Here is a 27,924-nt window from a genome sequence, read left to right as displayed (position 1 = left end):
GATGGAGAAACCTACTTGACAGAAACCCATAAAGGATCAGCTCTACAGGAAATATGCCCTGCCTACAATGACTAAAGCCACTGGAGGATGGTCTCATTGCACATCACCCTACAGGTTACCCAAGTGAACAATCTGGTGTGCCTTTAACAGAGTAATTTCAGTAAGTGGAAAAAAGCAAGCTAAAGGTCTTCAAAAATCAAAAACATCCAAAAAACGCTGGGCTTGAGTCACACATGTGGCAAACAGCTTTCCAACATCTGTTAATGCTTTCTCTATGTAGTCTAGAAGCAAGCTGCTTATAATGTTTAAATTCAGGAAAAGTCCAAGGTAGTTGTTGGGGGTGTTTTTTTGAGCTAGCCTAGAGACGTGCATCTTACAATAATCTGTATTCATTTCTATATAAAAATGAACTTCAACAAAAAACTGATGGCCAATGAACATACCAGTCTAACGAAAACTTGGAAAACTGAACTGTGTAACGCGGGACAACACGCCGTGGTCTTCGAGGTGACCTTTCCCTCTCTCGCCGAGGTGATCTCTCTCTGGAGCGTTTTCTCTGGGGTGACCTCTCCCGTGACCTACGTCTCTCTCGTTCTCTTTCACGACTTAAAAAAATTTATATAAGATATGAACATTGCTCATTTTAGATGCAACAGCAAATTTTATGAAAATAGGCCTCTCACAGGTCAATAGTTCTACAAAGATACAATGCATTCAAACAACAAGCAGCATTTTTATAGAACTTTTCATCTCCAAAACAAATTGATGGTACAGTCTATGAGTAAAGAAAGAATCAAATCTCTATCAGGACTAAGCTGCTCAAATATACTCAGAAAATTAAACATAACATTTGATGAACTCCATAAGCAGATGTGTCATCAACAACACACCTTCTGTCATCTTTTCTGTTAGGCATAGGGTCCCCTCTGTCATTCCTCCCTGAAAATCTGGATGGAGGGTCTAGTCTTCGTGCTGGTTGAGGCTGTGAAACTATACGGACAGGGGGCTGTAACAAACCAGCTAAAAAATAAAAACAATTTTTAGGATTTAAGCATAATTAAGAACCATTGCCTATTATAAACTGTTATAAATATTGAATATTTTTAAATCATTCTAAAATTCACTTAATAGTGTTTTGTCCACCAATAAACCAATTGTAAAACAGCATATTTAATAGCTTAGTATTTCCAAAAACACCATTCTGATGCCTTTCTTCACTGTGTGAAATAGAAGGTACCTTAAAGCCAATTTTTAAATTTGTGCAGTAAATTTGAATGGCTTAATAGATGCTATTACAGTAATCACCTAAAAAACTTCCTGACAAAATGCAATGGATTATTTAGGAAATATCTTCAACTCAACAGAATATATTCAGGTTTTGAAGCATATACTGGGAAAAAAACAAATAAATTTCTATTGACCTTTCATTAGGGTTCTTCTCAAAAAAGCAAGTGGACAGTTGGATTTGTAGTTGCATTTATTTAACCCCATCTCCAAATAGTTTTGATAAAAAGATGTCCAAAAATAGTACACTTAACTGAAATATCATAACTTGGGAAAATATTCCTAAAAATCGTGCCCTAATGGTACCTGCCAGAATACAGGTCGATATTTTATTCAGGAATCATTTCTGCTAAAATGGTGTTATAGGTTTTTCTTTCCTAATCTTTATCACTGGCAACATGTTTATGAAATCAATGCCTTTGTTTCATTGGAGTACTGCTTCTGCTACTTATTAGTCATATATCATTGTAATTATACTGGTGACATCACAACAATCTTCTGGATAAATACAACATTAAAGGATTATTTGCCCAGATGCAGAATAAGCAGAATGTAGCAAATACGTTAAAAAAGTTGTAAAACATAAGAATTCTCCTAACTTGAAAAACTAAGTTTTCCAGGACGTTTCAGTGGATCTTTTAGAATTACATTCCAATTTGTACTTTGAATTGCATGATATTGTCCGTGAGAATAAATACTATTTTTACATTTTACGGAGGATTTGTTTTTAGATTATAAAACCAATCTCTAAATCACAGGAATTGCAGCAGTCCAGAGGAACTTCCCTTAGCAGGTTTTATTGAGGTACTACAGCTGAGTTCCACATACTGTATGGCTTTCTTCACATAACTCCATGTTTCAACCTGGAAAATGATACAGTCTTGCTCTTCTACAATCAACTATGTTCATTTTAGTTTTCGTTGGTTTTGTTACTTCATTCCTGTGATGGAACAGGTTTAAACATTACCTACATCAACACAACAGGGAGAAAAACCAATTTCATGTTTTGGAGGAATACCTTTCTGTTGTGGCTGTTGTAATAAAGGCTGAGGCTGTGTCTGAAGCAAAGGTGTAATAGAAGCTGCTGATATTTGTGCCTGCAACAGAGATTGTGGCTGTGGCTGTGCCTGAACGCTGAATGCAGTTTGCTGTGCAATAGGCTGAAGTACAGTTGGAGGTGTCTTAAGCAAAGGTTGGGTTTGAGTCTGGTTCTAATGGAAAAAGAGGGAATGCATTGTCAATTAACTTAATCAAAAGAATTCAACAAGAGCTAGATTGGGTAACCACATATACCTGATTTGGAAGTGTTTGAATCCTCTGTGCATTCCACTTGAAAGGCATATTGGGATTATAAGTAGCTTCTACCAATACTCTATCTCCTACTTGAGGCGTCTTCCCTTTAACAGCACTGCAAAATTTTAAAATAAAAAAGTTGTATTATAAGAAAATGTTGTTTAGCTACAAAAATTAGCTTTATACTTGAAGAGTTAGTTATGAGGGGAAAATGTAAGAGTTACTAGTAAGACAGAGCCATGCTTCTGGGTTCAGCAACTTCATGTACAACACTTCAGAAACTGACCAGGAGGAGATGGGAGCTGTTTTATACTTTAAGCATCTTACAAAATGTATCTAGGGTCACATTGTACCTTACTACAGTTAGATCCTAGGGTTGAAGGGAAAGAGGACCCAGGGGTAGATCTCTAGAGTTCCCTTTAAATACTTCACTCAGGGACAAGAGGAAAAGCCGTTAAATTCCCTTCCTGGTCCCACACCAGCAAAGCCTCAAATGCATGTGTTAAGACAGAGGAACTGCATGCTATGTTGGCTCCCCTACTCCCAAGTTCTGCAGCTCCATGGTTCTCAGTCCATTTAGGTTCCTAGGAGCTTCCCACCATGGGGTTTTGAGTAAGAAAAGTCCATATTATGAACCTAGCATTAACAGCCACTATCCTACCCAGGCATCTGACTTGCACTGCTGCTAAATGTCAACTAGCTGCAGAAATGGTCCCCAGTAGCAGAGAATTTGTAAGCTAAATTCTGAAACATTGCTTAGTGATGACATCACAGAACATAGCTGCAGCCAAGTGCACTTGCCTGAGCTGAAAAAAGACATCTTCATCCACAAAGCCAAATGTGTCATGCAGTTTTGTAACTACCCCTGTGAAGACACGCTGCTTCTGTGGTTGGGTTTGCTGCTGGCTTGACCGCGGTGTTGGATAGGAAACAGTTATCTGTGCTGCTGGCTGAGGAGTAGATAGGCTCAGGCTAGTAGGCAGTGCAACAGTTGGCTGTAACCAAAATAAAACATCAAACTCTATAAGCATTCAGATCCCACTGACACAATTATAAAGAATAGCTACTTGAGTAAGGAAAAGCATCTTTCTAAAAACAAATACTTTATAAACAAGGGGCTACTTTTCAAAGCGAAAAGCACATACAAAGCCACACATTACTCCTAAAGGAAATAATTAACTTTAAAATAAATTTAGATGATTCCCTGACACTAAAGAACTCCAATCAACCTAAAAAAAGGTAGACTGCATAGTTTTCAAACATCCATAGCTCTTCAGCAGGGCCACCCACCATTAACTCAAGCTACTGGGTTACCTGGGACTGCATTCTTAAAGTTCCTCCACTCAGCCTACGAGTTCGATTCTGCAAATTAGCAGAGTGTGGAACTAACAAGATTCTTTTCTAACTAGTCAATTCAATTCCTTGTCTATTCATAAATACAGTCAGCAGAATGATGTGCACACAAGTGAATGTGACAAAGTCAGTATTCTGTTTTTGCTGATGGTGGATTTTTAACACACATTGTTTTGAAGGTCTAACATTGAAAAATCAACTACAAATACTTTAAAGAATTGTGGCATTTTGGGCCTGTCAAGATCAGTAAGATCCCTTTAAAACAGTATATGAAATACTGTTTCTAAAAATACAGAGCATTAAATTATTTTCTCTTAAGTAAAGTTTCCCCAAACTGTCATACTGTAAAATAATTGAAATCTTGAAGTCCAAGTTAAATTATTGTATGAGACAATATGCAAAAAAAGTTATTCCTTCTATGGTTGAATGATAAAAATCTTTCCTTTACCTTTATTAAAAAAGGTAAAACTATGGAAATTTTTACAGCTGGATACAATACAATAAAGCTGTACCAGTAAAACTTCTATCATACTGGTACAGCTCAGATACCACACATTGTAACAAGACAGTATACAGGCAATCCACCATTATCTGTAAAATACCCTTAAAATAAAAACAATTGCCAAGATCACAGATTTTACATTGCCCTATTACCTATGTCTGGAGATGAAGACCAAACAATACAGCCAAACTAACCTGGGTTAAAAGGGTCTGCTGAGGTTGCTGCAACTTAAATAAAAAAATTATAAATTAATTTTACACACTTAAAGAAACTGTACAGTTTTACCTTCTCTTTATAAAAAAGGAAAAATAGTTTTTGCTTCATTGACTTAGTTATCTGAGTAGAAACAGTTAATGCATTGGAATTCGGTCATTTCTATAGTCATTCTGCATATCTATGAAAGTGTGTCCATTTATACATTTCATTAGGACCACAATTTCCAGACTTACTCAGTAATAGACACTTCAGTTTTCTTGATTGTTTCACCATCATAAATCATTAATATTTACGACATGTGATGGAGTGTCTCAAAAGAGACAGTTTGAGCAGCTGGGAAGGGTTAGGACTGTAATTTATCAATCCATGTATTCTCTCTCACAATACTGTAATTTCAGGTATGACAACAATGTATGCAACAGGGAACCTCTTTAGACAAAAGCATTCCAGCAGTTGAACTACATGGTATATTTAGAGCATGGCATTTATCATGGACCATATACAGTAGAACCTCAGAGTTCTGAACACCTCAGGAATGGAAGTCGTTCTTCATAACTCTGAACAAAACGTTATGGTTGTTCTTTCAAAAGTTTACAACTGAACATTAACTTAATACAGTTTTGAAACTTTATGTAGGAAAAAATTCTGCTTTCCCTTTAATTTTTTAGTAGTTATGTTTAACACAGTGCTATACTGTATTCGCTTTTTTCCCCCAGTCTCTGCTGCTGCCACCTGATTGCATACTTCCAGTTTCAAATGAAGTGTGTGGTTGACTGGTCAGTTTGTAACTCTGGTGTTCATAACTCTGAGGTTATACTATACATACATGGTACAGTATTTCAAATTCCCCATGGAGCACAAAAGGTAGACTCCTATTCTAGAGATTTTTCTCTATGGATGTGAAGTTAGACTCAAATTCTCTTTCATAAATAAAAACAAACTATTTACATTGTTTGTTTAAAGAAAATATTCAGTAAGGAGAAGTTTCCGGAGACTAATCCTGCAAAGACATGCACACTACAGTATAAGTTATTTGTGATGTACCCAATAAGAATTAGACAAACCTGTTGTTGTACACTATAGAGCGTCTGCTGAGGTTGTGAATATTGCTGAAAAACATACAAAAGCAAGACAGCTGATGAACAGAAATTACAAGCCAGCTACTAAATCCGTTAGGAAACAAACAAATACAAAATCTAACATTTATAAATTGCCTTAAATCTGTTTTAGAGGACTCATAGACTTTAAGGTCAGAAGGGACCATTATGATCATCTGGTCTGACCCCCTGCATGCTGCAGGCTACAAAACCCTTCCCTGGACTCTGCCGCTGAAGTCCCCAATCCTGTGTTTTAGTGACTTCAATCGGCAGAGACCCTCCTGCTAGTGATCCCTGCCCCATGCTGCGGAGGAAGGCGAAAAACCTCCAGAGGCTCAGCCAATTTACCCTGGAGGAAAATTCCTTCCCGACCCCAAATATGGCGATCAGTAAGACCCCGAGCATGTAGGCAAGAGTCTCTAGTCTGACCCCTGTTGGCCATTATACTATTTACGTACCATTGCTTGGTTTTCCTTGGCTACTATGTTTTACCATTAAACCATTCCCTCCATAAACTTATCTAACTTAATCTTAAAACCAGACAGGTCCGTCGCCCCCACCGTTTCCCTCGGAAGGCCGTTCCAATATTTCACCCCTCTGACGGTCAGAAACCTTTGTCTAATTTCGAGCCTGAACTTCCCCACGGCCAGTTTATATCCATTCGTTCTCGTGTCCACATTAGTACTAAGCTGGAACAGTTCCTCTCCCTCCCTTGTATTTATCCCTCTGATATATTTAAAGATAGCAATCATATCCCCCCTCAGCCTTCGCTTTGTCAGACTAAACAACCCAAGCTCCTCTAGTCTCCTTTCATATGACAGGTTTTCCATTCCTCTGATCATCCTAGTCGCCCTTCTCTGCACCCGTTCCAGTTTGAGTTCATCTTTTTTAAACATGGGGGACCAGAACTGCACACAGTACTCCAAATGAGGTCTCACCAGCGCCTTATACAACGGAAGCAGGACCGCCTTATCCCTACTAGAAATCCCTCGCCCAATGCATCCCAAGACCGCATTGGCTTTTTTTACCACCATGTCACATTGTCGGCTCATAGTCATCCTGCGGTCTACAAGGACCCCTAGGTCCTTCTCCTCTTCCGTTACTTCTAACCAATGCGTCCCCAGCTTGTAACTAAAATTCTTATTAGTTATCCCCAAGTGCATCACCTTACACTTTTCACTATTAAATTTCATCCTATTTCTGATACTCCAATTCACAAGCTCATTCAAGTCTCCCTGCAGAATATCCCTATCCTCCTCTGAATTTGCAACGCCTCCCACCTTCGTATCATCCGCAAACTTTATCAGCCCACTCCTGCAATCGGTTCCGAGGTCAGTTATAAATAGATTAAATAAAATGGGTCCCAGAACCGAACCTTGAGGCACTCCACTAGTAACCTCCCTCCAACCTGACACTTCACCCTTTAATACGACCCGCTGCATTCTCCCCATTAACCAATTCCTTATCCACCTCTGGATTTTCATATCTATCCCCATGTTTTCCAGTTTAACCAATAATTCCTCATGGGGTACAGTATCAAACGCTTTACTGAAATCCAGGTATATTAGGTCCACCGCATTTCCCTTATCTAATAAGTCCGTTACTTTCTCGAAGAAGGAGATCAGATTCGTTTGACACGATCTGCCCTTCGTAAAACCATGTTGCAATTTATCGCAATTGCCATTAACCTCAAGGTCCTCAACTAGTTTCTCTTTCAGAATTTTCTCCAGCACCTTGCACACTACAGATGTTAAACTAACAGGCCTGTAGTTACCCGGATCACTTTTTTTCCCTTTCTTGAAAATAGGAACCACATTAGCTATTTTCCAGTCTAACGGGACCACCCCCGAGTTTACAGATTCATTAAATATTATCGCTAACGGGCCTGCTATTTCCCGTGCCAATTCCTTCAATATTCTCGGATGAAGATCGTCCGGTCCTCCCGACTTAGTCCCATTAAGGTGTTCAAGTTTTTTTTCTACCTCGGGTACTGTAATCCCCCATCCTGTGTGCCCCTCTGTAATGGTGCTAGTATCCCTAATACCTTCATTGGCCTCATTAAACACCGATGCAAAATATTCATTGAGATATTGCGCCATGCCTAGATTATCTTTAATCTCCTCTCCGGCTATAGTCTTCAGCGGTCCTACTTCTTCTTTCTTTGCTTTCTTCCTATTTATATGGCTGTAAAACCTTTTACTATTGCTTTTAATTCCCCTCGCTAGGTCCAACTCTACATGGCCTTTGGCCTTTCTCACTCTATCTCTACATTCTCTGACTTCACTGAGGTAAGTTTCCTTACTGATCCCTCCCCTCTTCCACTCTTTGTACGCTTTCTGCTTTTTCCTAATCGCCCCTTTGAGTCGGTCGCTCATCCAGCTCGGTCTAAATCTCTTGCTTAGTAATCTTTTTCCCTTTTTGGGGATACAGGCCTCTGACAGCTCATGCATCTTTAACTTAAAGTAATCCCAGGCTTCTTCTGCCTTTAGATCCATTAATACATTTGCCCAATCCACTTCCCTTACCAGTCCCCTTAATTTGTTAAAATTGGCCTTTTTAAAATTATAAACCCTAGTCTTTGACTTAATTCTGTTGCTCCTTCCATTTAGTTTAAACCGAATTAGCTCACTGTCAAATTCGGTAATTTCTAATACAAAACTTGACCAATACAGTCCACCAATTACTCTTATAACAAAGACCTTCAGAATTAAAAATTCATCCTGGATCATCTTAGAATTCCACAATATCAAACATCATCCATTAATCCTGCCACTCAAAATAATTAAATATCTAGGTCACAAAACATGAAATTATGTCAAATATTGCTAAACTATGCATTGTGGCTTAGTGAAGTATTTGGAACTTTCAACGTGGAGCTTACTGACAGTAAAACTCAGTTCACTAAAAATCGATCTTGTTTGTACAGGGAAGGCAAACACATTTTATTCTACCTGGTCCTCAAGTTAGGCTAGTTTAGGCTTGAAGAGCCAATGTTTTCTATATTACGAAGTTTGTGTAGTAAGCAGAACCACCCCTAAAACACAATGTTCTTTACCTGCTGTAATGCAGCAGCTGCAGCTGCAGCTTGTTGCTGCAAAGCAGCTGTCTGAGTTAGCTGATAGTTGGTTGGAGTTTGTGTAGTGAGGCCTGCTGCCGCCAATGCTGTTTGCTGGGTATATATTGTAGGAGAGGCTCCAAGCAATGATGGCTGCTGAACACCAAGAGCAGCTGAAAACAGAACAAACAATTATGCATTAAGACTCATCATGGCAAGAAAAGGATCCTTACTCTCAATGCTAGTGCTTTCTTCCCCTGGCCTACTCCGAACTCTCTCAAGGGGTTGGGGGCACTCCTGAATCTTGACTCCCAGGTGCCATTTCCTTCCTTCTCTACCTTAGATAACAATAAATATTTTAAAAGCAAGCCTTTAAAAATCACACTTTGCCTCATATTAAATCAGAATCCATAATAAATAGAACCCACACCCATAATATTACAGTCACCAGGTTTCTATTCTAGCAACAAAAGAAGTTGCTGGAACTCATGCCTCTGTAACAAGCTCTTCTGCAGTAAGGAGGTTGGCTGCACTAGCAACTGCAATTCTGCTACATGGCAGTCCTTGATGCACCACTGTGGCTAATAAGACGTTAGTTGTAGAATTTTGCTGCTCATGATTGGCAAAAAGGTGGACAGCTTCAGCCTTGCAAGCTCTGCCCTGGTACCACAAAGTGAAATATGTTATTTTTTGATGGTAGTTACAGAGCATTGACAGCCACCACAATTCTGCCAGACTGACAAACAGTGCTGTTTCAGATAGATTTTTCTTGATGGAATCAAGAACAGGGTACCACATATAGCATGCACACATACTGTCATGACTTAGCTCTGATTTAGGACAAAAGTGCCTGTGACAAAGAGATGATGATGAAAGACGTCATGTTTTAGTAATGAGAGCACAAACCGAGATGTCATTACCAGCGCAATGAATCTTTTAAAATATTTACTTATAAATTAGGGCATTTCAACCCCCTCCATACCAAATGAGCCCTTTGGATTATTCCTATTTGCTTGCCACCCACTATTCATAAATACAATCCCAAGAAAAAGGAGCAGTTTAAAATACTCCGTAACAGGGTGACATACTAGCATCATATTGGCTATCCTGCTAACGTCTCTTCTAAAGTTAGAAGGAGGTAAGGAGTTTGATTTGCTAGTTTTTTTAATAACTTATGTAATTTTAATTTTGTCACATTAATAGCTTAACTTCCTTCTTTCCGTGGATTTTTGCTATTTTTTAATAGCTGGATTAATATTTCATTCTGTTCTGAGTTTTGCTACATGAACCAGAGACAGGAGAAGTCCAGAACCAGAGGGAAGACATCCTAATGGGCCCCTCCATACAGCTCAATGAGATTTCCTAACCACCTTCCCTTCCCCCAATCTTAATGCAGTAAGACCCCCAACAAATATATCTGTCCTTTAGTGAGAGACGGGAGGAGTAACCTGGAGCACCACCAGGTAATGGGTAGAGAGCTAAGATTTACTTAGGGATAAAGAGGTGAGAGATAGCTATTCTTTATCTATTTTCACTAGAGTCCCCCTTTTTCTGTTTCCTCTAAGGTCTTAGCATTGTGGTCTGTCTGCCTCATGCAGCTCCTGGATTGCTTTGATAACTCCCAGAAGAGTATCGATACATCAACCAATCACTTTCCTGGGCTACTCTCAGTGTTACTGATGACAGAATCAGTCGCCACAATTGTTACTGGCGAGAGCACAAGAGCATGGTGGAATTCTCCTAGGATAGCCAAATGAATTGATACTGACAGCTACATTACCTAAGCTTTCATTCTACACTAGTACTGAAATGGTCAAACTGAACTGGTCAGGGTTGAAGCAGTTGTAAACCTTGCTGTAGCTCAGGGGCGGGCAAACTTTTTGGCCTGAGGGCCACATCAGGTTTCCAAAATTGTATGGAGGGCAGGTTAGGGGAGGATTTGCCTCCCCAAACAGCCAAGCGTGGCCTGCCCCCACCCCCTATCCGACCCCTCCTGCTTCTTGCCCCCTGACCGCCCCTGGAACCCCTACCCCTGACTGCCCCCCGCCGCCCCATCCAACCCCCCCCATTCCTGACCCCCCCGACCCCTTCCTCATTCAACCCCCGTTCCCTGTCCTCTTACCGCCCCGACCCCTATCCACACCCCCACCCACTGCCCACCACCCCGAACTCCCCTGCCCTCTATCCAATCCCCCATTTCCTGCCCCCTTACCACGCTGCCTGGAGCACCGATGGCTGGTGATGCTACAGCCGTGCTGCCCAGAGCGCCAGGACAGGCAGCCGCGCCGCCCAGCTGGAGCCAGCCACGCCACCCTGCAGCACAGAGTACCAGGTCAGGCCAGGCTCTGCAGCTGCGCTGTCCCGCCCCAGGAGCTCGCAGTCCTCCGCCCAGAGCACTGTGCCGGCAGCGGAGCGAGCTGAGGCTGCGGGGGAACCGCAGGGGAGAGGCTAGGGGCTAGCCTCCCAGGACAGGAGCTCAGGGACCTGGCAGGAGGGGCCTGCAGGCCGGATGTGGCCTGCAGGCCGTAGTTTGCCCACCTCTGCTGTAGCTAGTGCGCTTATAATGGTACTTAGAATGTTTGCAAGCACTTTCACGTGTTGACACAAAGTTCCATGAGCATGAACTAATGCTATAAATGCCAATACTTTCTAGTGTAAACCAATCCTAAGAAAATCTAACTAGAAAGTTTGTGAAACTCACAGGATATTTTAGTAATTTCTATTATGTAAATTTGAAGGGCAAAACCTGAAATTGTACCATTGTAATTTTTTAAAAGAATTGCATCTTTGTTGATTTTAGTTAAACTTTGTTAAGCATTTTGCCACAACACCACACATGCTGGTAAAAGCAGAACAGAAGAAATGAAACTGAAAGAACTACCTCTGTAGAGAACACTGTTTCTACTCGGAAAAATACTTCACGGGTTCCAAAACTACTTTTCAAATCTACATTACGGATGCCAAATTACAGCTCACTAATCAAATACAGAAAGAGGAGGCTAAGTTTGCAGAGTGGAATTAATGGGATCTGAAGGGAACCATATCCTCCTTTGAGCTTGTCTTCTAGGCTTGTTATGACAGTGAAGATGTATATGAGGGAAAAAATATACAGCAAAAATAAAAAGGAATCCTCAAAACTACAAAATATTATCTAAAGATTGTAGAGATGAGCAGACCAGGCCAGAATCCATTTAACTTTTCATAGATGTAATAGTCTTAGAATTTTTACTTAAATTAACAGAATTGTATATTTAAACAAAAGACCTCATCTTCACTTCATTAAGCAAGTAGTGAAGTAATAATTCTAAATGTGTAACATTACAATCATTTCCTTATTAATAAACCAGACTAAGTCTTCGCTACAAGATGAAACAGCAGAAGTTGACTGAGAAAGGAGAAATAGATCTATATTTGCAGGATGCCTGTGTGACCTTGAGTGTCAAGGTAGAAGTCTCTAAAAACAACAGTGTGTTAGGGCTATGCACGCATGCCCTCCTCGTGGGACCAAAAATGTGATCCTAGGATTACTTAAGGAGCCCCAGCACAGCTGAGTTCCTTTTCGCGAAGAGCCTAAGACTTGAAAAGAAGAGGAAAAGTGCACATCTAGATAAGAAATCATGTCAACTAACTACATTTACTATTAAGTAGCTTCTCTTTCTCCTTCAAAAATCTCACATACAGAGTCCCACTTATTGGACATTACGTAACCATAAAAGCCCATGGAATAATGATGGTCTTGTGGTTAAGGCACTGGACTGGTAGTCAAGAGACCCAGATTCAATTTCTAACTCTGTCAAAAACTTCCTTTGTGACTTGGCCAAGTAATTTAATTTGTGTCTAAACATCCCCCACACCCTACCCCTCTAAAGTGAAAATACTACTACTCTCTTTCAAGGGTTTCTGTTGAGATTTATAAATCTCAAAGACAAAGAAATTTCTCATGCATAAAGACTACTGCCTTAGATTTACTGGAGTTTGAGCTTAGATACTGAGACATCTGTACCCTTATAGTAGGTCTGTATGTAAAGTGTTCTTGAGTTAGACAACATCTAGAGTAAATAAAGAGTAAATAAAGACTGTATTCTGTGGAATTCTCTCCATATGCTACAAATAGTGTGTGAGGTCTACCTAAAGGTAACTAAGAATATATTTAAAATGTAGGCTGCATAACCATCTACCACCACAGGTAATTCTTGAGGATTTGAGGGGGAAAACAAGGTTTGATTTAGGTTTAAAAACAAAACAAAAAAAGACCAGATTTTTTTTAAGTCAGAAATTCAGGATGGTGACACAAGACATTCTTATTTATATGGACCACCATATAAAGACCTTGGATTTCACCCATTCTCCCTGTCAATAACAAATCATTCCTTCTAGCTATATCAAGAGAAACTTCAAATGGCTTAAATAGTGATCCCATAAAGACTATGACCATCACATCTAAATATCAGGAAGGTAGACGCCTTAGTATTGTTGCAAAAAACTTCTAAGGTAACTAAAGCTAAAGAAGAATCTCTATTTCATTTGACTGTGCATTTGACAGTACTTTTTTTGTACAGTCAGTTTCAGTTTCCCCTGAGTATCAGAGGGGTAGCCGTGTTAGTCTGGATCTGTAAAAAGCAACAAAGAGTCCTGTGGCACTTTATAGACTAACAGACATATTGGAGCAGAAGCTTTCATGGGTGAACACCCACTTCGTCAGACGCAACGACGTGGGTATTCACCCATGAAAGCTTCTGCTCCAATATGTCTGTTAGTCTATAAGGTGACACAGGACTCTTTGTTGCTTTTTACAGTTTCTCCTGAGAAGTCTAAGTTATTCTTGTTTATGTGGCTCTCTTTCACAGGACACCAGGAGAGAGAAAAAAGTTTAAAGAAAATGTGTGTACAGAACCACAAAATATGGGAGAGAGACCAACTTCCAACAGTTTTTATTTATTACAGTTAATACTGTAAATAATAAAAGTATCAGAAAGTTTAGGATGTTTTTATAAAGTTAATGACAATAAGGAGACCCTTAAAAAAAAAATCTTTTCAATAGCACGTGAAAACATGAAAGATACTGAATCAGAGATAGGGCTTCTAGGTTAACCTTTCTGACTGTCTGAGTATGCTGATTGAAGAAAAAAATAAAATAAGTTGAATTGTGGACATTAACTAAGTACTACCCCAGCGGAGTCCACAATGAAAAGTCTCCCACTTCAGGGCACAAGTCTTCAAATAAGGTTTATTGGATCACCACCATAATTTTTATTTTATATTCAAAAGGTAGCTAGAGAAGTGAACAAAGTACAGTGATAATGTACTCTCATTAACCTCTTAGTAAGGAGATGGGTCACTGATTTCTGCACCAGAAGTCTCCCCCCCGCAATGTTGGTGCTTTCTTACCAAGTTACCTTGCATTACAATAAATCAAACCTCAAAGTCACAAATACATGGAAGGTTAAGGCATGGACTGCATCAGATAGGATAGGGCACAGCAAAAGTAGCTTTTTTATAGCTGTCACTATATGAGATTACGGATTGTATAAGGCATCAACCAGGTGTAGAACACTGCACTTGAATTTGACAATCTGGGGGCAGATGTCCTCCAGAGATTCGTGTTAGTGTGGCAGCATATTCTTCCAAGATTTTGCCTGTCCATTCCAAAGTGATCTGAGTCATGCCAAGGTTTAACTTCATCCAACTACTCTTTATCCAGGTAATGATCTTGGCCATGCAGGCCTTGAGATAAGTGAATGATGGTGTTTGTATTAGCTATAAGGGAAATTTCCACATATAGCTGGTATCTGACTCAGTCATCTTATGATTTTTCCCAGTAAAGTAATCTGTACTGCAAAACAATAGCTTCGAGTATTTAGACTACTGAATGCTTTAATGAAAGTGATAAGACTGCCCTCTTCAAATAAAGTCTTAGCAATTTCTATTAGTAGGGGGTCCTAGATGCTCATTACATGTTCCAATTTCACCCAGATACTGAGTAATGCAATCAACCACATTCTCAGTGGGGATGGAGTCATAAATCTGTGTCTCATCACCATATTGCAGACATTGCAACTCATGTCTCCTCCCAACATCACATGCACGTTAAGCAAAAGGAGATGACAAGATGGGACCCCATAGAACCACACAAGAGCACCACTAGAGAAGGAGAGTGCTACTCGAGAGGAAGAGTGACAGTCCATCATCAAGAGCACCCTCAGATGTGCTGACAATCACTACCAACAATGTACTCAGTTCTCCTCCATAGGCCGTCAACAGCCACAAAGGACATGGGTCTTGAGCACAAGTTGATGGATGAACTACTCCCAAAACCCTCCAGAGAGTGACACTGATTGAAACTTAAGCAGAGAAGACTTGCCATTTGTCCCCTCCTACACATATTCTTCCCCAAGCGAGGAAGCCAATCTTAACCAAATCAGCAATGGAATTGGCAAATTACGAAAGTTACTCAAGTTCTGTTCTTTTAAGATTTCTGGATTGAACTTAGAATGAAAGGAACTGCAGGAGAGTCATACAGGTGCTCCTGACTCTAGAATACATGCAAAAGCATCTTTCAAAGAATCTAAACCTCTATGTCCTCTTGATCAAAACAGAAAGGAATATGAATTCTCTTTAGAGGGAAAGCGATCTAATGGAAATGTTCACCACTTTTGAAATATGCAGGCTAACACTGAAGACTTGAGAGATCAGTTATGCTGAGCAGCGTATAATTTGGAATGAGGCTGTCCACCGTGCTAGTTCTCCTCCCCAGAAGATCATAAAATCATAACAATGTAGGGCTGCAAGGGACTTTGAGAAGTCATTCAAGTCCATTCCGCTGCACTGAGGCAGGAACTAGTAAACCTAGACCAGTCCTGACAAATGTTTGCCCAACCTTCTTTTCAAAAACCTCTAATAGAACCTCTCTTGGAAGCCTATTCCAGAACATAACTACCGGTATAGTTATCAAGTTTTTCCTTACAGCTAACAAATCTCTCTTGCCACAGATTAAGCCCATTACTTCTTGTCCCTACCTCCAGCGGGCACAGAGAACTGATTGGTGTCCTCTTTATAACAGTTCTTAGCATATGTGAAGACTTATCAGGTGTCTTCCACCCCTCCCCTATCTTCTTTTCTCAAGACTAAACATGTCCAATTTTTTTAATCTTTCCTCATAGGTCAGGTTTTTTAAACCTTTTACTTTTCTTGTTCTTCTCTGGATGCTCTCCACTTTGTCTCCATCTTTCCTAAAGTGTGGAGCCCAGAAATGGATACAATACTCCAAATGAGGCCTCACCAGTGCCCAGTGGAGTGGAACAATTATCTCCTGTGTCTTACATACAACACTCCTATTAATATACCCCAGAATATTAGTCAACAATGTGATGTAGTTGCAGGAAAGGGTCGTTCAGTGTGTGATCCACTATCAACCTCAGATCCTTTTCAGCAGTTATTCATCATTTTGTAGTTGTGCATTTGATTTTTCCTTACTAAGTGAAGTACTTTGCATTTGTCTTCATTGAATTTCATCTTGTTGATTTCAGACCAATTCTCTAATTAGTCACCGTCATTTTGCATTCTAATCCTGTCCTCCAAAGTGCTTGCAAAAAACTATTCCCAGTTGGTATAAAAGCCCAAGGTTCAAGATGAGGTAGAGTGCATCACTGGCAAAGCTGGGTTGTCCAAGCACCCCAAGATTCATTTTCCCATTGTCAATTAATATAGCACAGAGGTTCACAAGGTGGATACACAGAGGCTTCCCCCTTTAAATTACCCCTCATTTTTAATTTATAAGGGGGGGGGGTGTCCACGCTCAGAGGCTTGCTGTGTGAAAGGGGTCACCAATACAAAAAGTTTGAAAACCAATGATATAGCACAAAGCCATAGTGTTAAGATTAATTAGAAAAAGAAAAACTTTCAAGTCAAAATCAGATTGTTCCAGGTTCAAAGAAGTTTATAAACCTGGCTTCACTGGTTATCCACAAATCTTGATTCTGAAGATGGTCCCTACTAAGGGCTGCAGCCAAAATCTAAAGGGTGTCACAATCACTGCAGATGAAAAGGAGGAAACCCTTGCAGGCATTTACGGGAAATGTCCAGCACTATTACCAGGATCTGCAAATATGCTTGCATCTATGAGACTCATTCTCAAGATTTTCTGTAGTGCTCATCACCATAATATCTACCCTTAACCAGCGCAGAAAGGCTTTATTCCAAGTCTTGCAAACAATAGATGCAGGAAGCCATGAAACCAAGGATCTTTACTGTGTTGCAAGCTGTAATCTTGACAGAGAAGGCTGCTGGAGAAAAGTTGCTTATAACTTTGCCAAACTTCAATAGTTTCAGTTGAAAATTTCTGTGACAGGTGTCTCCTCTTTCAGAGAATGAAGATGGGGAAAACACCTTATTTTGACCACATTACAAAGTCCTTGGGACCTTCTCTTCAAAATACTAGCACTTCCATGCTTTGGAGCAGGCGCTTGAAATTTGAGAGGAGGAGGCTTTTGAGTTTAGAATGTGCTTTTTGCCCTCCCCATGAAAATCCACCCAAATTTGGCCAGGTTATAAGCCTTTGAAAAAATGTTCAGTAAAGGCTTACTAGAATTTAACAGCTAAACCCTGGAGAGTCCATTCTCACTGAGCATGTTCAAGTCTCTCACCTCTCCTAGTGTTGACCAGTTTGTTCATGCACCAACTCCAGAGTGACTGAGCATGGTCCCTCACCTCACAGCTCCTACAGCTCTGTGCATGCACCTACCCCATAGAGCAACTGAACATATGCCAGGCCACTTCCCTGCAATGGAGGCTCTGAACCAGGGCAGGGCCAAGCACTGTAACAAGGCAGAAAGTCTCTCTCCTGTGCTCCCAATGGCTCCCGCTGCTGGCAGTCAGAATCCATCTGATTCAAATGGAAGGGGGACAAGAGACAGCAAAAGGGAAAGGAATAAATAGGAACTGCCACTGGTTTGGCATGAGACAAAGACAAGGAGACAGGGAGCAGAGCTGGGAGAGTCTGAATGGAGGGGGAGAGAGCTTGGACAAAGAGATGGGAGGTGGAACTGCAACTGGCTAGGCAATGAAACTAGGATGGGGATGAGAAGCCTAAAGACTGGTGATTGGGATGTGGTAGGCAAAGAGAATGGGATTGGAACAAGGAACCTGGTATGGGGAAGAGAAAGTACCAGGACAAGTTGGAGGGGACAGGGCAAAGAGGGTTAAACTTCAAGAGTGGGGAACAAGCAGAAAAGTCTGTGCTCCCCAGAACACATTCCCTATAGAGCTTGGGATGGAACCAAAGATTCCTGATTCTCAACATTCCGCCTGCTGTCAGCAAATACTTTGCCAATGGGTTTCACAGTTATACCATCCCCCTCTACTGTTGCTCCATATAGAAATAGTATGTTATCTTCTATCAGTTACTCCATTAGCTCAAATGGCATTGGTCTGCGTGATGGAATTAAAGGTTCCAAATGTGATGATCCACGTGGGTGTCAATATACTGCCATGTGATGGAATTTGTGTTTTCAGTTTGCTTTTTTAATAAGCCAGGAAATTACATACAAAAAAGATACTAAGAACATTATTAAGGTTGCAAAGTCAAGCACTCAAAAGTTAGGAAATGCCCCAATTAAGATTGTTTGTAACCTTAATTTGGCCCCCTAGTGAATATGCATTGGGAATGAGTCTTCACTTACATGATCACATACTATATTTTTCCACAGAACCCCTGCCTCATCCAGTGCACAGGATGGACCTGCTCAGAGGATGAATTAGGACTGTTTAGTGAAGGACACTTGTCTGCAGAATTCCTGCCTCATTTGTTACAGAAGTTGGAAAATGAGTAACATATGACAGGTGATGGCCGAAAGAGAAAGATATCATGATTAAGACAGTTAAATGCTGCCTTGGAGAATTGAATTCTATCCCTGCCTCTGCCACCAAGTTCCTGTGTGATGCTAAGCAAGTCTCTTAAACCCAACTTTTCAGAGATGGTCACTAACTGTTTCTTATCATTTCTGGATGCCCAGCTTGAGACCCTGGAACCTCATTTTTATAAAAGTGCTGAGCACTCTCAGCTGCAGCTGAAGTCAATGGGAGCTGTGCTTGAATATACAGTCACCTATAATGCTAAGTACCTTATAAAATCAAGTCCTAAGCATCTCAAATTGAAAACATAAAATTAGTGCATACTTTTGATCTTACTCGATGCCTCAGTTTCCCATCTGTAAAATGGGGATGAAAATACTCTCTCATTTCACAGAGCATTTGGGAGACAAATTAATTTGTGTTTATGAAACACTCTGATATTATACTGATGAGTTTCACAGAAAAGCCCATGGGAAAATTAATAATTCTGTCTTTAGAGCAGAGGTTGAATAGTGTGCTGTAAAAAAGGCCTAAACTAAAGCCACACACTGAATAATGGGAAAACAAAATATTGCTTATTTGCTCATTAACTGAGCATCATCCATCCTGCACATTAAATGAGGCAGGGGCTCTGTGGAATGAAATAGTATGGTGATTGTATCAGAGGGGTAGCCATGTTAGTCTGAATCTGTAAAAAGCAACAGAGGGTCCTGTGGCACCTTTAAGACTAACAGAAGTATTGGGAGCATAAGCTTTCGTGGGTAAGAACCTCACTTCTTTACTTGCATCTGAAAAAGTGAGGTTCTTACCCACGAAAGCTTATGCTCCCAATACTTCTGTTAGTCTTAAAGGTGCCACAGGACCCTCTGTTGCTTTTTACAGTATGTGATTGTGTAATTAAAGCCTGTATCATAATACATATGCACAAGGGGACCAAATTAAGGTTGCACAAGTAACTTTAATTCCGGCATTTTTTTAACTTCCAAGTGCTTCACTTTGCAACTTTAATACTGAAATAACCCACAATGTTTAGTTCTGGAGTGCCTTTCTCCTCTCTTGGGTCCTAGCAAGCCCACAGTAACAGAAGTACCAAAACACTTGATTTCTTTGACTACTATATAGCAATCTTCAGATTCATGTTGCTGCTTGGGAACCTTTATACTCCTTTATGTCTAGAAGAGATTCCACCTAAAATACAACCAGTTGACATAGCTTCAAACAGGTTAGCCTGCAATTTGATTGGGGATTTTACATCACATTAAGATAACTGGCCATGAGGACTGAAAAATACTCTTTTGAACATCAAGACAGGACTTGTGGTGCAGGGAACTTTGATAGAGGGTTCCAGTTTGCACAGAGAGTGCAAGCACATCCCACAAATAGGAATCTATACAACCGATTCTCAAAGAAGAAGTACTTACAATATACAAGTACATTCAGTAATAAGCAAAAAGCAAACACCCATTGTGTAGATATGTGATATTGGTTGAAGTTTCCTTAAGGTAAAACTCTTAGGATTTCCAAGCAGTTATTCCATCAACCTTTACTAATCCTTTTACATTTCATCTTGAGTGACAAATTACCATTGTCAAAATGCATTTTACACAACTTTGGATATAAGTGACTTGATACGTTGTTCACTAAGATACCTAATTGATTACCATTATTATTTCATTCAAATCTAAGACAGTCAACCTTTAAATGTTAACTGACTTGTTTGGTAAATATTCTGTTAGCACTATATCATTCTTAACTCTGCACAACGGTAGAATCTGCAATTCAATTAGATGTCAGGGTTCAAACATTAAATGATGTACAAACTGACCTGGTTGAGATACTGCAGTGGCTGTAAACTGAGTAGCCCACGGGGGATTCTTCTGTCCTCCAAACTGAGCCATGATGGAAGGAAAAATCCTCAGTGTTTTATCTCCTATAACTGTGATCTATTAAAATGAATAAGCAGCTACTGTTATAAATATTTCCGCTAATATTAACAGTATTTTAAAACATGTTCCACAAACTTTTAACTATTCCATTCCTAGGTCAAAGATTTCTTTTTATACATGAGTCTGGTGTTCAACATGCAAGGCTTTTGAGCTCTGTCAAATTAATGTGCAATCTAACAAATGATGGAATGAGATCTTAGTCTTATTGAGACACTGAAGAGCCCTTCATAGAATCATAGAATATCAGGGTTGGAAGGGACCTCAGGAGGTCATCTAGTCCAACCCCCTGCTCAGGGCAGGGCAGGACCAATCCCCAGATAGATTTTTGTCCCAGACCCCTAAATGGCCCCCTCAAGGATTGAGCTCACAACCTGGGTTTAGCAGGCTAATACTCAAACCACTGAGCTATCCCTCCCCCCATCTTGACAACAAAACTAAAACTATTTAAATGTACAGGAAAGGCTGAAAACTGAATTAAACTAAGGTTTCTAATGAGGTCTGGGGGGATTTCACAGAAGAATAAAAAATTTTAAATAAAAAAATTTAAATAAGCAAAAAATCTTTTTTGTGCTCAGAGTCACTCACTCCCCAAACATGGTTAGTAGGAACATGCAATATATAAATTTTGGGCATGACTCACTTTTGCTTTGCAGTACAATTGGAACATTACACTCAGATATTTACACCTTTAAATAGGAAGGTTAAGATAGCAGTGAAGACACAGCAATTCTGCTTTTAACTAGAGTTAGGAGTTTAAGTTAAAGCCAGGTTGAACTCATGCTGCTAACTTGAGTTGCCTTCACTGCTATTTTAACCAGAGTTAAGAACACACTTTTTTTTTTGCAGCGTAGACACCCAAAGTAAGGAAAAAGTGGTAAATCCAGTCAACATACAAACAGTTTTTGTGGCTTAGACAGAAAGCTTAAAAGCCCTCCCCCCCCCATCAGCTAGAGTCACTACAGGAGTTATCTGTAGCTCCCCACCTGTACTACCTGGACTTTTTCAATTCAGACTATTTGTTAACTTGAACAGTCATTTGCAAAATGACTACAGCTTTAATACTTTCATTTAACTATGTATTTAATTACGTACAGACAGTCCCACTGATCTCTCAGGAATGACTCTCAGACATATGTACAGGGTTGGGACGTAAATTGGTCTACCAAACATTACTATTCATTGCGATTTGCATTACAGTAGCACCATGGGACCCCAGGCATAGAGCAGAACCCTACCGCGGTGGGCCCTGTACAAACACAGACAAGACAGTCGCTGCCCCGAGAGCCACCCCCCCAGAGTCCCGGTAATAACTAAGGAGGCACTACCCGCAACTCACAGTAACCACAATGCTCGAACCCCCTAAATACCGAAGCCGGGGCCTGCAACCTGAACAGACACGGGCCGCGAACACGGCAGGGGCTGCTCTGCGCGCCCTTGTAAGGGCGGCGGGGGCAGGTCCGAGTGAAGGAGTCTCGGTGCGGGAAACTGAGGGCAGGTGACCGTGAGGAACCTCCCGCTGCACCGAGCGAGACCAAAGGCCTCTGAGTGGTGGAATCTGCTCAGTAACGGCCCAGGCGAAGCAGGTGGCTTCGTGCAGCTCCTCCCCGCCAACAATGCGGGGCCTGAACGCGGGAGCCGGGCCTACACCCAAGGAATCCCGTCTTGCCTAGACGGGCCTGCTCCAGGGGCGCCCCCCCCCACCCCATCGTTCCCTTCGGAGCCTCTCCTCCGAACCCCGCGAGCACCCCTCGTACCTGAGCCAGGCCAGGCTGGGCCTCACTGGAGCCATTTCAAACCCATCTAGCCCACACACATACGCTGCCGCGGCTCCCCACTGCGCATGCCTCCCAGGACGGAGCGGAAAAGAGCCACGGCGCCTACTGCTGACGTTAAATTAAAACGTGCGTCCCCGTCCCCCCGCACACGTGCTCCGCAAGCGTCTCCAGCGCCATAGCAAGCCGCTACTGCGCACGCGCCAAGAGGCGACCTCCGGGCGGGCTCCTGCCGTGGAGGTCGCGGTAAGAGGGCGTCGGCACTTGCTCTGGATGAGGCACTTCGCCGCCATCTTGCTTCGGGGCATATGGCTCAAAGGCCGACACTACCGCCATCTTGTTTTCGGGCAGAGGTTGGCTAGTGGTGCCAAGCGAAGCGAATCCGGCCCATTTCTCTCTCACGTGGACCCCGCAGGATTCTCCCTGGCTATGCTGAATTTATGACACCTTTATGATGCCTCTCCCCTATCCACTGCTCCCCCCCAAGACTCCTGTACAAAGATCCCAGCTAAAGGAAACTCCAAAGGCTACATGACTCTTTCCTTGTTATTTACATGACTCATTACAGAACCTCATTGTAACCATTCTTTACTAATGATGTACATTATTTCAATGCAAAAGTGATGAGGCACCACATCTGTGTGGAACTTTGGTACTGAGATGAGGATTATTTGAGAGAAATGTGCTCCATGAGCATTCAAGGTACTAAATGCTGCAGGGCTACCGTGCAGACGGGCAGCTCAAGCTGCAGTTGTGCAGTGGGACTCCACTCCACACAAAGTGGACACACACTTCACAGCAGTTGTTGCTGCACCAGCACACAGGATCATTTGGGACAGAGGAAGAACAGAAACATGAGCGGGGCTATGAGTATATGCAACTGCTGGACAATATGTTCCATACAAATTATACAGATGTCTTAGCCTACGGGAGGGGGTATGTGCTAAGGTTTGACTTATATGGAGATTTCTTGCAAAAAGCTACTTGAATTGGGCTTTTGACGGAAGACAAGCATTTGCTTTTGGATGAAAAGCACCATAACAATGTAAGATACTGCTGGTCTCATTAAGAGGCCAAAAAGGCATGGATCTTACAAAAGCAAAATTTTACTCTTAAAAAGAGTTTACTAATATTTTTTTTTTAATTGGAAATGGAGCAAAATCCATTTAAAAGGCACAGTGTCACCAGAATTTTTCCCTGAGGGCATATTTTGGCTTCATCCCAATGAATCATGAATCATTCCACATTCACAAGTGGCACAAACTGCTTTATGTTCTGGCAGAGTAACTAGAATCAAACAACAGTCCACAAAGTACTCTAGAAAAATATAGAGTTGAAATAAATAAATTATCTCATTAAGGTTCAAAGAGAGGCAAAGTTATACTTAGAACTTTATTTATATTGCATTTTAGCTACTGAATACATTTGATGATTTAGAACGATCTTTACATTGTTAAGCATAGTTCTATAAATTTAAATTCTTTATTCATCGTACTATGCTTACTCAATCTAATCCTTAAGTAGTCTTGTTGAAGTCATCTATCTTGTGTGAGTAACTACTCAGTCCAAATAAAGACTGCAGAGCATGGCCCCAATATAGTTGTTACAGTTCAAGAGATCAAGCCATGTTTACAAGCAACACTCCCTACCATGCTCCTCAGTTATGGAGCATCTAAATGTGCTTCTGAAGCATCATAATAACAAGTCCAAATATTTCAGCTGAAAACTAGCTGTGCCATGGGGTATGTGATTATAGCTGTTTACACTCACAAAGTTTCCTTACTAAGGGAGGGATAGCTCACTGGTTTGAGCATTGGCCTACTAAACCCAGGGTTGAGCGTTCAATCCTTGAAGGGGCCACTTAGGGATTTGGGGCAAAATCAGTACTTGGTTCTGCTAGTGAAGGCAGGGGGCTGGACTTGATGACCTTTCAAGGTCCCTTCCAGTTCTAGGAAATTGGATATTAATTACTGCATTTTCTGGGCTACTAGTTTTCAGTGTGCTAAACTAGCATCTGTGGAAGGAATGCCTCTTTTTTGTCAGTGTGAGGAGCAGTATCAGATCAGCACAGTGAGGGGCTGGTAACCAGAGAGGCAATACAGAGGGGTAAGTGTGGGGACTTATGGTGACCTGGCAAAGAATGTACAATAATTAATAACATAAAAAATAATTGTAAAAATACACATAAGAGAAAAGTGGCTGGAGTTAGAGAACAAAATATTGTGGGTTGGTGGAACAGGAAGAGGATCCAGAAGAAATACAAAAGTGAGCTCTGAGCATATTAGCAATGGTTATAGTCATACTCTACCTGAGACAACAGGAAATCAAGATTGCAATTCCCCTTAAACCTCTAAATCAGTGGCTCCCAATCTTTCCAGACTACTGTACCCGTCTCAGGAGTCTAATTTGTCTTGCATACCCCCAAGTTTCACCTCACTTAAAAACTACTTGCTTACAAAATCATACATAAAAATACAAAAGTATCATAACACATTATTACTGAAAAACTTACTTTCTCATTTTTACCATATAATTATAAAACAAATCAATTGGAATATTAATATTGAACTTACATTTCAGTGTAAATATACAGAGCAATATAAACTAATCATTGTCTGTATGAAATTTTAGTTTGTATTGACTTTTCTAGTGCTTTTTATGTAGCCTGTTTTAAAACACTGCACGGTGTCCTTGCCTGCGAGTACCACCCCCGAAGTGTCCATTGGCCGCGGTTCCCTGTTCCCAGCCAATGGGAGCTGCAAGGAGCGGTGCCTGCAGGCGAGGGCAGTGCACGGAAACTTTTCCCACACCCAGGGGCAGTAGGGAGTGGTGCCGGCCACTTCCAGGAGCGACGCGGGGCCAGGGCAGGCAGGGAGCCTGCCTTACTCGGCTGCGCCATGGGGCTGGCAATCCCGCGGGCTGGACTGAAAGTCCTGATGGTCCGGATTTGGCCCACGGGCCATAGTTTGCCCTCCCCTGCCCTATGGTGCACCTTAGAAACTTCCAACAGGTTTATTTTTCAGGACATTTAAATGCTGATATGGAAGAGCTAAGAGTTTAAAACCATGTTTTGTCATGGCTTGCATGGCAGTGTCGCTAAAAGCTGTGTAGTGTACACATAGCCTCAGTGCTTCTACCACCCCACTCCATCCCAATTTTATCATCTGTAACCCTAGGCACCCTGTGTTCAGACCTAAATACTACTGCAATGATATTTGTACACAATGTGCCTTGTGAGGTATCATCTGAAAACTAATAACTCACTCATCAATAATATCATTGTGAAATGTATGGAAGAATGCTGTGTGTGGAATCATGGATACTCAGTGATATTATGCTTTACAGGCTGTGACTGAAAGGTGTTTAAACTAGACATAGCAGGGGAGTTAATAACAGTTTTTTTCTCTTACTTAATTGGCCTCTCAGAGTTGGTAAGACAACTCCCACCTGTTCATGCGCTCTGTATGTGTATATATATATCCTCAATATATGTTCCATTCTATGCATCCGAAGAAGTGGGCTGTAGCCCACGAAAGCTTATGCTCTAATAAATTTGTTAATCTTTAAGGTGCCACAAGTACTCCTGTTCTTTTTGAGGTTTTCTAAAGACAAAGCAAAGAGGCCAAACGAGGTGTGGCCTAATTCAATGGGCTATTAATTTGTAGCTGAAGTTGCACAAAGATAACATTTACATTGTAAATTGGAGCAGGAAGCATCACATTGGAACACAGCAGGGGACACCTTATTCAAGATGGAGTTGCTGCCCCCCTAGAAGACAGAGACTGAACCCCAAAGGCTTAATGTGACTGTACATATTGGGGTCCAGCAGGGTGGTCACCTGCTCTGGCCTTAAAGGGCCTAAAACAGCCCAGGAGAGGGCTGTGGCGGGAAGCAAGTCATTCCCAGGCTGATTGGGGAAGCAGGCTCAGCTGTGGCCATGCCCCAATCAGGAATCAGCTGGCCCTTATAAGAGGGCAGTGGGCCAGAAGCACTCAGTCTTTGTCTTGAGGGAGAAGGGCTAGACTGCTAAACAAAATACCTGAGGGGAGTAGGGCTGGGGAATAGGGCAAGGAAGCTCCTGCCTGGAAAAGCCCCAGCCTGTGACCTTGTCAAATGCCAGAAAGGTGCAAGGGTGCAGCCCAGGGTAGGCAGAGGCAGCTGGTCCAAACCCCCCTTTGCCTATGGTGAGTGGCTTTTACACTGCAGTCTGCCCCAGTGAGTGGGGTCTAGATGGTGACTGGCAGTACCCCAAGACTGAGGCAAGGTAGGGATAGTGGGTGGGGGTTCCCCTGGGTGGGGGTTCCCCTGGGTGGGGAGGCCCTGAGAGTGGGTGTACTGCCAGGGGGCAGCACCTGAGGACAAGGGGCACTGGGTTCAGGAGAGACATGGGGGCCAGCAGCAAGTGGGACACTGGCTTGCAGAGGGCATCTGGGTCAAAAGAGCTAATTCCCAGGATGACTGACAGGAGGTGCTGCAGGGGTAAGTCTCACTGCATTACATGACCCTTGAAACACAGGCAGATTTTGAGATATGACACACAGAAAGACTTTGGATTATCCTTCATCTAAGGAGACAAGGAAAACCAGCACCTTGGACTCTGTGGAGCCTGGCTATGTAAGCCAGCTATTGTTGGGAAAAGTAGATTGGTGAGGAAACAACTTTGAATACAATCTGTAGCTTTTAAAGTTAGGTCTTAGCATTAGAAACAATATTTTTAATTTTTAACTATTTCTATCTTTATTCCTTCTATTTTGTATCAATTAACCTATGTCCTCTTGTTAATAAACAGGTTTTAGTTTTATTATAAACCAACTCAGTGCTGTGTTTGAAGGGAAGGATGTGTTTACCTGACTAATAAGCTATAATATACTGATTATTTAAAAGAGCAGCAAAATGAATATCTTCTGTGACTGCCCAGTGATAGAGGCTATGCATTGCAGAGAAACGGCTGATGTTCACTGATTGTTAGCTGATAGGCCAGGTTTGAGCCAGGAGAGCCTTGAGGAGTTTGCTGCTAAGGAATACAGTCTCATGTAGCAGGAAGCTACACAGTCTAATCTCCAACAAAGCTAAGTCATACTGAGACAGAGGTAACAGTGGCTTAGAGCTCTGGGTGTTCCCAGCAGCATGTTACTGTCCCAATACAAATTGGAGCTGAATAGAAAGGGGGTGGGGTTGAGGTGGATGGGGGTTACACCTCAATTTGCCCCAGGCCCCCAGCGCTGCAGGGGCCCCCATGAGATTTTTTTGGGGCCCCTAGAGCGGGGTCTTTTACTTGCTCTGGGGCCCCCAGAAAACTCTTGCAGGGCCCGGGCCCCTGGAGCTTCTTCTGCTCCGGGTCTTCGGCAGCAGTTCGGCGGTGGGGGGTCCTTCTGCTCCGGGACCTGCCGCTGAAGTGCCCTGAAGACCCGCAGCGGGGGTCCTTCCGCCCCAGGACTCGCTGCCGAAGTGCCAGGTCTTCGGCAGCAATTCAGCAGCAGGGGCACCCTGAATCCTGTGGGTGGCCCTGGGGTTACATCCTGAAAGCAGGAGGGAATTCATTGGCTGAGGAAAAGTT

General features: G+C 41.8%; 1 protein-coding gene across 2 annotated transcripts in view; it reads right to left on the bottom strand.

Annotated features, from left to right (window-relative positions):
• CCAR1 (cell division cycle and apoptosis regulator 1) overlaps window positions 1–22,652 on the bottom strand; it is a 47,031-nt gene extending 24,379 nt beyond the window's left edge. The window contains exons 1-10 of one of the 2 annotated variants that reach the window (XM_005297306.5): window positions 22,350–22,652; window positions 20,475–20,592; window positions 8,801–8,973; window positions 5,713–5,757; window positions 4,627–4,659; window positions 3,379–3,572; window positions 2,578–2,692; window positions 2,303–2,495; window positions 891–1,020; window positions 444–605 (exon numbers count right to left, since the gene is read on the bottom strand). In XM_005297306.5, coding sequence (XP_005297363.2) covers window positions 444–605; window positions 891–1,020; window positions 2,303–2,495; window positions 2,578–2,692; window positions 3,379–3,572; window positions 4,627–4,659; window positions 5,713–5,757; window positions 8,801–8,973; window positions 20,475–20,547 — 1,118 coding nt within the window. In that variant the 5' untranslated portion in view covers window positions 20,548–20,592; window positions 22,350–22,652. The remainder of the gene's footprint in view (window positions 1–443; window positions 606–890; window positions 1,021–2,302; window positions 2,496–2,577; window positions 2,693–3,378; window positions 3,573–4,626; window positions 4,660–5,712; window positions 5,758–8,800; window positions 8,974–20,474; window positions 20,593–22,349) is intronic. The other variant, XM_005297307.5, reaches the window with a different exon arrangement.
• Between the last annotated feature and the right edge of the window lie 5,272 nt (window positions 22,653–27,924).

Source organism: Chrysemys picta, chromosome 7 (genome assembly GCF_011386835.1).
Source record: "Chrysemys picta bellii isolate R12L10 chromosome 7, ASM1138683v2, whole genome shotgun sequence".
Lineage (NCBI taxonomy): Eukaryota > Metazoa > Chordata > Testudines > Emydidae > Chrysemys > Chrysemys picta.
This window is presented reverse-complemented; position numbering and strand designations above follow the sequence as displayed.